This window comes from Alligator sinensis, unplaced genomic scaffold, assembly GCF_000455745.1.
Source record: "Alligator sinensis unplaced genomic scaffold, ASM45574v1 scaffold1365_1, whole genome shotgun sequence".
Classification (NCBI taxonomy): Eukaryota; Metazoa; Chordata; order Crocodylia; family Alligatoridae; genus Alligator; species Alligator sinensis.
The window spans coordinates 297,976-309,115 of NW_005842977.1; the positions used below are offsets into that span (position 1 = coordinate 297,976).

An 11,140-nucleotide genomic window follows, 5' to 3' on the forward strand; every position below is an offset into this window, starting at 1 on the left:
GTACTGTGGTGTGGTGCGCTGTGTGGAGCCAGCGGTGTCTGGTGTGCTCCTCCTCCTTCTCCCCCAGGTAAGAGGCGAACTGTGGGAACACACTGGGGGAGACACCAACACCACGCGCTTCATTCCCACCCACCTGCACGTACCCCCTACGGCCTTTATACCCTGGGGGTATGCATACTCCCGGCTGACAACTCTTGTGCTAGACTAATTGCCAGATATGGGGTCCAGGAGGAATTAATCTCCACATCAGATTGGCAGGGATTGTGTAAAAGGCAAAGGAGTCTTTCATTTTACAAATCAGTCTTTCTTGGAAAGTAAGAAAAGTTTCAAGAATTTTTGCAGTAAATAGAACCATTCTTTAGTGAATATAGACACTTTCCAAAATTGCAGTAATTTGAGTTAAACTACCATCCAAACCTCACAGGCTTTTCATGCAAAATTAAACAGATATTTAAATCAACAAAATTTTGCATTTTAAGTCCTTGCTTCTGTTGAGATGATTTCCACTAATATAAAACAAACATTTTAACTGAAAAAAATCAATGAATGTGATGTTACATGGGCTAAGGGAGCTGTAATGCTTTAGTTCTACAGAAATAGTTAAAGCACTTTAACTTAAGGGAGTGTAGGCAAGCCCTTAGGGATCAAATGGACTCTTGAAAATGAGATTAGCTGCTTTTGAAAGTGTTGCGCATTGTCTCTTTATTATGCTTATTTTATGACCATGGGTGTCTGAGCTTCATTTAGCCTTTTTTTTTTTTTTTATTCCACAAAGGGAATCCTGCTTGACATTATATGGGGCTCATGGGCCATTTAGTATAGGGTCTTTAATCTCTTGTGTCATTTTACACTACCTGGCACAGAAAACAAAATAATTCATTTGCCACCATATGACTCCCAGAGGTGATCCCTAATGTTCAGTGTTTGGGCACACAGGTCTGGCAAACCCCACTTGGCCTTAGTGAAGAGGTACACAGAGGAAACAAATTGCACAGAGGAAACAAATCCAAACAACAGCACTTCTGATGGCAATCAGAGGAGGATGTCAAGGGCTAAATGAGCATGGAGTTTCTCTAGTGAAATCAGTGGGGCATATCAGAAGAATTGGACCACCATATCACTCCCAGAGGTGATCTCTAACATTCAGAGTCTGGACACACAGGCAGACAGCAAGAAAAGGTGCGTCCTATCATTTGGTATAGTAACAGTGTGTGCAGTCTTAGAACCTAGTTAAACACTACCTGTTCTGTGCGTATGGCTTTTGTTTTCCAGGGCTATTGATTCAGCATCTTTCACGAGCATCAAAGTATTTTTCTGAGAGAGGGATCTTTTAAAATATAAGATTGCAAGACAAGTCATATGTTCAGTCTAGGCTACATAAGCTTTTGTTGAAAAAGCTTAGAGATAATCAGAACCCCTGAAGGATGCACTCGCTGTTTCTTGGTTTAAGCTCTGGTAAACACAGAGCATTGCTATTTATCTCCTGCTGCAGCAGCAATAGACAGGCTCAGCTTTCTTTGTCTTTTCTTACAGATTTCTCTCTTTCTCTGTGCCGCATATGAATTGAAAAGGCTTTAGAACACACTTGAATTTGCCTTAAAAATCCTCCTGCAAAAATCTTTCTTTTAGCAGATTTCCATTTATTAGAATTTTCTCTTTTCCTTTGCCCCCCTCTCCCAAGACAGGTTCCTGAGGTAATAAAACCTTTTCAGCCTGTGAAGTCGCCTTAATAGTCCTCCTTTCTTGACTGTCTTTTTAGTTAATTTTCAATTCACTTAGGTATATTGCATCCCTCTGTGTGTGTTCCCAGGAGATGCTAGACTGTAACCTCTTACACTACAGTTCAAGGGCTTTCAGAAAATGTATGTGGGGTAAATTAGGCAAGACGGAAACTAACTAATGCTAATTCATTCACAAAGGTTGTATTATCCAGCCACTCTACCTTGTTTAAAGAATAGAAGCACCTTATACCAGGGTTCCAGATGATATTAATATTCCCAGCATGAAGGACCTTAATTGCATGGAATATATCTGAGCAAATCTCCCCTCATTGCAGTGCGCAAGCTCCAGGAATGGAAAGGTCAGAGCTAGTGGAATCAAAATATGTCTTTCTAATTTTACTAGCATAAGTTCCTTAAAAATCCAATCAAACTGCCAAAATAGGGTACAAATGGAGAAGGCCATACCAGATGCCTGTTAAAGCTGTTATCTGCTCTAGCTATTGTTGGATGTTTTGTACTGAGATTTGCTGGAGAGGAAGAGATGGGCATACATGTAAACCCAGATTTTCTCCAATGCTGAGATCTAGTGATGGCTTCTTGATACTCTAGGCTGATCCATGCCTAGCATAATGGGAGCAACCTAAGGGCTGCTGTAGTTTCTGCTTGCTGTTAAAGGGCCCAAGGAACCCTGTGATCCAGCCCAATTACCTTTCTGCCCCTTGACCCATACTCAATGACAAGATGGGGCTTAGTGGACTGCTGTGCCAGCTCTGTGATAAATGAGAAGTCCTCCATAACAAAATAAATCCCTGGAAGCTAGATCTGGCTCCTTAATTCTTTTTACTTCTAGAGCAGTGGTGCTCAACTGTTTGTTTTTGTGCATCAGATGAATGGTGCAGGATTGGTCCGCAGGTTGGATTAGACCCTGTGTGCCAGGTACAGGGCCCAGGATCCCTGCCCAGTTCCAGGTGCCATGATCAAGACTCTGGGGCCCTGCACCACCTCCATCCAGCCGCACATGCCAGAATTGGGGCTCCGTGACCTCATGCTGCCTCTCTCTGGCCCTGGGCACCGGTATTGTACCCACACTGCTCTGCACCCCCTTCTAGCATGCAGAACCATGGCCTGAAGGGTTCCGCATGGACCTGTGGGGAGTTTCATGGGCCAGATGACCTAGAGTTGTAGGCTGGATCTGGCCTGTGGACCAGGGGCTGAACACCCTTGTTCTAGAACAACACATACAGGCCAGAATGCAGGAGAGAACCTGACAGGTTAGGCACATACTTTTTGGAAAGTAACTTATTGTCTTACACACAGCGATGGTGATCACTAAGCTTGGGGGAATAGCCACAACAATACATATTTATGATGACATTGCAATGGTGCTAGTCTATAAATAGGCAAAGCAATATTCTTCTGAAGGACCCTTGTGTATTGTCTTATAATGTAATCAGTTGCTTAACACATACGATTCAAATCCTTCCTGAAATGGTTTGTGGTGCTCCACTTGGACTTATTGGGACCAAAGACAGGTCGTAAATTACAGAGCAGCCCAATTATTACTGGGTTGGGTTTGCTACGATCTGAGGGAAAATATTAGAGGGCTTTTTTCTAGTGAACCAGCAAGATTCTTGCAACATGACAATTGCAAGAAAGGTGCTGACTGTTTCCTGGGGCAAGATTTCAGTAATAGTAATACATTTCTTTGTCCTTAACCGATCACTGAAAATCTCAAGTGCCATTTAGAGCAGAAGTAATTCATGCCATGTACTATCTTAAGGATAGAACTATGTGAATAACTTCATGTTAAGTTCACTTTTGATGCTGAAACAACTAGAGGCCAGATTCTATTCCACCTATTAGGCATCTAAGTGGACTTCATTGCCTCAGTACAATCCCATTCTACCCTGTTCAAGTTTCTGAAAGTCAATTAATGCCTCCACTTTTGCAACACACTGTCATCTTTTCCTTAAAACTGATGGGAGAGGCAAGGATTTCCTAGGATAACTATTATTGGACTGTATCCCAACTATACAATTGGTCCAACATAAGATATCATGCTAGGAAATCCTTGCCTCTTGTATAATTTCTGGACCATCATGACTTCAGTATTGCTCTTATAGTATTTTAAAGGTGAATCGCAGAAAACCAGCGAGGAGGAGCATGCATAAGTCCACTTATGTCCCAGCAGGCAGAGTAGAATCTGACTGTCAGGGGAAAAAATTTTCAGGTTGATCTGGAATGAAACATTTTCAAAGTTTTCAGAAAATCAAAATTTAATTTCAGGGCACTTAAGATTTGATCCAACATTTATTTTCTTTTCATCATTGAATCTTTTCTAAGGTTTTGAATTTTCTTTTCAATAAAACAATGGTAAATTCAAAGCAAAAAGTAATTTTGAATCAAAATCTTGATATTTCAGGTTTGTTCAGAATGTTTTTGTGGTGTGCACTTCAATCAAAACAATTCAGAGGATCAAACAAGAATTAATTCACAACATGGTTTGGGCAACCTGAATCCATATTTATCAAATTTAAAAAATGTCCAAAAATTGCCTAGCTCTAGTCAGGAGTTGGAAAGAACTACTCTGACAACCTCCACCACTCAATGCCTGGTCACCCCTGTCCCAGACGAGGCTGGTAATATGGAGCCTATTTTTGTGCAGATTAATTGGCACCATCCTCTGAAATATTTGAAGAGAATGAGGCTGCCGAAGCTGGCTCTCACCTCCTATATATGCCTCAAGAAAGCCCACAGAGCTTTAGCTACTGGGTAATTTAAATGGACGAGCCTCTCTGGAATCAAGGTGCTGAGTGGAGGGTGTTGTAGCTCTCCTAAACTGCTGCTATTTCTCTGCATGGTTAGAGGTAGGGTGAGAGAAGCTGAATTTCCACTTCTTCCGTTTCTTTGGACTGTCCCACGGGAGGGTGTGCAATAGGCAAGTGGTACTTCTGTGACTGCTACTGCTTTTTGTTTATACTGCTGCCCAGCGCTGTTCTGTGAAGTCATGTGAATTCTTTCACTTGGCTGTTTGATGCGTAAAACATTTCAACAGCGTATGCTTTCCCCACATTAGAGTTATGATCTTTCTCCATAGAATATGTGCAGTGAAAAGATTAAACATCTCAGAGCTGGCTGTTACAAGGCTACATTTAATTAAAACAATAGCAGTCCAAAGTAATGCTAAGCAACAAGGATTTTGTAGTTTAATGTACTAATTTATATTAGGTCAAAAGCACTATGCAAGTGGGGCCCAGTCCTGCCATGTTAATTCTGTAGGGCTTGCTTCTCTTGGAGTCAGTAGTTTTGCCAGAGTGAGTTTTAGTGTCCCGTTGGCGAGGCTGTGTTTTACCAGGAAGATCTCATCGTATCAGTAGTTGCTTCCAATTTACTGCTACTTTGAAATGTGAAGGTGAAACTCATATTTGGCCTGAAATCTCCTTGATTCAAAACCATTTTGGGCACAGCTAGGGTAGAAATTTCTGGGTTAGGTTGTGATCTCACACCTTGCTCTGGGTAGGGAAAAGTGCATAGTAGCAATAGCCAAGGAGCAAAGTAGGAACAAAATTGGTCACAATTGGATCAGTGCTTTATGAGGGAAGTAATACATGTCAGGCCTGTACCTGGTGAACACTGAGTAGCATTCATAACTTCTGGGCCATTCCAAGTGCCCCACAACACTTGTTTGAAGATTGTAATATGACAGTCTACCTCCTTATGTAATGTTCCTTTTTTTTTCTCTGCTTGTTAATGTGAGCACTTCATAATGTACATCAGATTCTCCAGGTTGTATCAAAAGCAGGACTTGCAATCAAGTGTAATTTATGTTCCACGTTTGTCTTTTTCAGCTCAGTAAAGTTTTGGACAGTGCAACCCCGAGCGGTGTGATGAGAGATGGCTTTAGGAAACAACACCCAGCGAAGTTATTCCATCATCCCGTGCTTCATCTTTGTCGAAGTAAGTGCTAGCGTACCAAGCCAACAATTAAACTGGCTGAACTCTGTGATTATGAGAGGTAACCAGTTAGAGCAACTGTAAAATAAGTCTTGTTTTGGTAAAGAAAGGAAAATGACTAGAATTGTATTAGTCATATGCAAATACAACTTTCCAGTTTAATAAAGCATAATGGCTAACGACTAGATTGTGTCTGTCTGAGATTCCATTCCAACGGTGGGGTGTTGGCAAGTAGTAGTCCTCCTAGCCATTACAGTGCTACCTGGGTTAGTCAGACCTTGCATCCAGGTGCACAAGAATGAACAGATGGTACAGTCTTAAATATACATGAGTAGAGAATGAACAAAGCATTAGCCCCATTTGCATTTGTGGTCTACCACAGCTGAGGTAAGAAGGAGGTTCAACAGTCACTGGTGGTGTAGTCCAACAGGAATTGGCTACTAAAATCTCTCTCTTGAGCCAAGATGAAATGGGTGAGGAATTGCTATATATAAAGGTGTTGCTGAGACATGGTGCAGCATAGGAAATGCATTCAGGCCTTTGGATAAAGTCACAGTTTAGCTCTAATCAGCCTGTAGACTTGGTGGCTAACTCTTTAAGTCAGGAGGCATTTACTCAAGTGAATGATCCCATGCAAGTCAGGCAAGGGCCTTTTACTATTTAAACAAGAGAGTGGAATTGGGAAATGTTCCCTCACATGACATAAATGCTACTTCATTCATTACCCATCTAGGGAGAAATCCAATCAGATCCTTTGTTGGCTGGGGATAGAGTTTTTCTATCCATCTAGTTGGTTCTTAGGTGCTGATTTTATTTACTCTAGTGAGTTTGTGCGTCCTGCAGTGACCAAAGTAAACAAGCAAACACAAGCATCTCTAGAAAGAGTCCTCCTAACCTTGGGAATGGATCTGGTTTGTTTTTGTTTTTTGCAAGGCAACTTGCCACCTACAGTTGTTTGATCCTTAATATCCATGCCTTCCATTGTCCCTGAATTGTGAAATAAATATCATGGACTGAATTATGACTAGGTCTGTGATGGTTCCCAAAGGAGACAGGGGCATACCACCGGTCTAGGTAGAAGGCCTATTGTCTGAGTCCTTGTCATCCGTGGGTCTGAGCAAGCTCCTACTGAAATCCAATGGCAAGACTTGAAACTCTAGTAGAGGTTGGATCAGGTCTGTGGAAAGCAAAGACTTCATAGATGGCTGTGTCCTCAGGGGGAATCAAGAGTGCACAGAAGAGTATGGGATTGTAGCAAGTGCCTCTCTAGCCTCATTCATCCATATTTCCCTCTGCACTGTGCCATCTGTGTTAGGGTAGTACTCCTTTAGTCACATGCACTTTCATACACTGGTGCCCCAGAACCACAGTCCAGTTCCAGATGGGTCTGATCCAAGGAGCAGTGAAGTTGGTGAGTGCCTCTCTTTTTGCCTTGAATGGATGTTGGTCAAGCTCTCTAAGAAAAGGAATCTTAATACTCATTGAAGATTACGGCTATGTGCAAATCAACCCTGCCTTCTGCATGGAATACAGTCACTTAGATTTTAGGGCTGATTAATCAAATACAATGGAAAGACTTGACAAAATCATTAGAGAACTGTAGTACTAGATCCTAGCTTGCCCAACTATGGTAGAAAACTCTGTCTAGTGAATGCTTACAGGTAGCTAACCTTCAGTTTGTGTGTTACAGTGCTCCTGAAGGGTTTATTGTTAGCATAATCCCCAGTTTTACAAGGAGTAGGCCTCTGTTTCCAGGAGAAACTAGGAGTTAAGCTAACAAGCAGGAAGGAGAGCCATCTTTCACCAATACATTCATCCCTTCCACTATTCTATTCGAAGCGTCCTTTTAAAAAAAGAGCGGGGAAGGGGAGGTCTCGGAAATAAGATGTTTTAAATTTATAGCCTGAAAGAACCATCACCTGCAGATTTTTAGCTCTCTAAATGTGTGAATGATGAGTCTGCTTGGTAGCACTGCAGACAGAGTTATAAATTGGCCTTCCTGTAGTCAAGACTGACATGGACATAAAAATAAATCAAGTGCCAGTAGGAAAGGAAGAGCATTGTTCATTGTTCAAGCATACTTTCCCTGTCCTTCTGCATGCTAGACATGATAACGATAGTCAATTTTTATTTAAGAAGCAAAGCCAGAGAAGCATTGTTTCCAGTGGATGTTTCCTGCTTTGACACTGGCTTAGACTGGGTCTTGTTATAATCTACTGTACATCTTTTTCTAGGTATCTGTTTGTCTTTCTGTAAAGTGATATGGATTTTCAGTTCCAACCTTGCAGAATTGGACTTTGAAGGCTCTTTCCATTTATCCCTGGTATTATAACTGTAAATGGCAAATGGAGTGTAATTTCCCACAGGGAAGGCAGAGACTATTGACATCAGCCCACTCATTGTTAGAAGTCACCATATCTCTTAATAAGCCCCACTGAAAGCATTTTGCCTTTCAAGCTGCAGTGAGTCTGCTGCTGACAGGAGACTTTTTTTCAGTGGAAATTCATTGGACTACTCCAACTAGCCAGTCCTATGCTAGATGGCCTTTGTAGGCTTGGTGTCTCCAAAAGGGAAGCAAAAAGGTACCCTTAATCGATAGGAGCTGGCTGGCTGCATGATGCTGCTTTCCAGCTGCTGAGTCAACACCAAGGACAGGTACAAACTCACTGCATGCTCTCATGATAACATGCTGCATGTTAAAAATTACTGTTGTATCAATGGGGTTGTTAAGTGATTGCAGATGGGAGGATGGCTGGCCTGCAGTTATTTATATTTTGGTAGTCCCTACACAGCCCCCTTGACCCTGGTATTAGAAATCCATGTAGCAATGGGCTCTCCTTCGTCTGAGGAGGATATGATTGGATCACGAAGTCCAGTCTCCCTCAGTCAATGGCAACCATGTAGTAGATGTGCGGGCTGGGAGTGACCCGAACCCTTTTCCGTGCTGCATGCGGGCTGTGACCAGCAGCCCGGGCACGCCGGGTCGGAGAGGGAAGGCCGTCGAGCTGGAATTAGGCACAAACGCTTAGCAGTAGTTTAAAAGATTGTTTACTTACACCGAGATGGCAGTGGTGTAGGCTGGAAAACTTGCTTGAGTTGCAGTTACAGACAGACAACACAGACGGTTTCGTGGAGGTTGCTAGGCTCCACGGAACAGAGCTCCGGATGCTCTGGGTGAACGAGCGACCAAAATCAGAATCGTAGATACGTCTTATAAAAGTTGCGCTCGAAGACGGGAAGAGGTGGGCGATGGATCAGGTCGCCAAACTCCTCTGAATCTCGCACAGGGTTTCTATTACCCTGCCGTGTACCCAGAGTCCCCACGAGATGGATGTGGAGTCCTCTTGGGCTTGGGCGGAAACCGCTCAAGCCTCTTATACGGCTAACAGGCCAATCGCTAGCCGCCATGTGGGAATAATTTAAAACTAGCCAATAGCGGGGAACGAATTTGCATACCGGTGGCGGGAACTCTTTTGCACCGTGCATTCCTCTTGCAACTTGAGCAATGCACTCTGCAAAAGAAGCTGCAGAAAAGGCGGGAAACTCGTCCCTGCACCGGGGTTTTCCTCTGCAACAGGAAACTCTTCCATGCAATGAAGCTGCAACTTGGCGGGGATAATTTTGGTGCCGAAGCACACACAAAATCATGCCTTTGGGTCATAACAGTAGACACTACATCTAAGGCATGCGTTTTCAACCTTTTTTGGTTGAGGTACCCCCGGTGGCCGGTCAACGAGTGGCGGGGAGGTCCTCCACACAGCAGCGAAACTGGAAGTGCCACCAACTTCTCCGCGCCACTGCCATGTACCCCCCTGGGGCCTTCCAAAGGACCCCCAGGGGTACATGTACCCCTGGTTGAAAACCCCTGATCTGAGGGGTACAACCAGTTCTGACCTGCCCAGCCATAAAGAACCCCATGCCCACCTTATATGACCTTTTTTTTATAAAAGACCAAGAGCTATAAAGACTGCAGTATGCCATAGGAAGAGAGACGAAGGCCACCTTGCATGCCTTGAGCTTACAGTCCAAACAGGCAACATAGACAGTGGGGAAAACAGAGCTGAAGTGATTTGTCCAGGGTCATGTATCAGGTCAGTGGTAGTCAGGAATACAACCCGTTTCCTGGGTCCTAATTCCTAGTCTTTTTCTCTGAAACCCAGTGCCTCTCCCATTAATCTCTGAGTTAGATGAGGCCCATCCACCAAAATGTTTGAGACACTTGCCCTAATGCAAAAACTGATTTTCACTTCATAGATCAGCTCTCTTAAAGCTTCATGCAGCAGATCTTTGGTAACAGATAAGCTACTATTCAATATGCTGCCTCATTTAAGGGAACTTAAAATAGAATTTGATAACAGCAATGGAGAACAGTAGACATAAACAGTTTTGACATTTTAAATATCATCAGGCATTGATCTGTGAAGATTTGACAGTTTCATAATTTCTGTGGTTATTCATACATTCATTTTCTCAATCTCATTTTTCTCCACTCAGCTAACTTCTTTTAGCATTCCAGTTTTATAAAGCCTGACCTGAAGATGAATGGTACAGTGTAAGAACTTATGCTCCATACTAGACTTTTCTAACATCTTTTTTTATATTAAGAATTTGAACTTTTTTCATAATGTAGAAGTAACATGCAGTACTTAATATAAAATGACAGAAATGATAAATTAATATTTCCATTCCCAATTAGAAAAGCCATGTCACATTAAAAGCTGATTTGAAACCTAAATAAAGATTCATTAAAATCATTTTCAGTCACTTATCAAATGCGTATCTGTATTAAAAAAAAGTTCCAGGTAGTTTATCTTGCTTGATCCTTTTTGTTGCACCTTATCAGGTCTCATTTTGTTCTGCCAAGCAGCATAGTATTTATTTCTGAATATTGTATGTCGGGTACCCTGTAACAATGATAGGTTAGGGTATTCCCTTGGTGGTCTGTGTGAGGAACTGTGGCTATGGTTGTTGAGCCCCAGCTCAAGTCTGGGATCGTGCCCGGTATGCAAAAGCCAATAAAGATACCAGGGGTGAAAGTATAAAGATTTATTGCTAGCAATACAAGGTGCAAGCGGAATAATTTCACGTAACAAGCACACAGAGTCTTAATTATGAGCATCTTTTATACAGGAGTATTGGACCTTCATAAGCATTCTTGTTTGCTAATTGGTTATAAGGGAGTGACGCAAGGAGTTCTTTACTGAGCATGTCTCTATACCTGTGTTTTAGCTATGTATCTCATTTCCATACATGTATGTTTCATTAGCATACTTTCTCCCCACCTAGGGGTGTGATTTTTAATATTTAAATTAGCTCTTTGCCCTAGTCCTCTGATTCTGCTTTTGTTTTCAAGCCTCCTTTATCTAAGACTGTCTCCTCCTTATCATTGCAGATGGGCATTAGTTACATAACAGAGACTTTTGCTTGGGCTATGTGTAGTGGTTTCTAGGTCAAACCTAACACAG

General features: G+C 42.4%; 1 protein-coding gene across 1 annotated transcript in view; it reads left to right on the forward strand.

Moving 5' to 3' along the window:
* The first annotated feature begins 1,115 nt into the window (after positions 1 to 1,115).
* The window catches only part of PLPPR1 (phospholipid phosphatase related 1), a 152,420-nt gene continuing 142,395 nt past the window's right edge, over positions 1,116 to 11,140 (forward strand). Inside the window, exons 1-2 of the mRNA XM_006036584.2 lie at positions 1,116 to 1,179; positions 5,570 to 5,678. Coding sequence (XP_006036646.1) covers positions 5,616 to 5,678 — 63 coding nt within the window. The 5' untranslated portion in view covers positions 1,116 to 1,179; positions 5,570 to 5,615. The remainder of the gene's footprint in view (positions 1,180 to 5,569; positions 5,679 to 11,140) is intronic.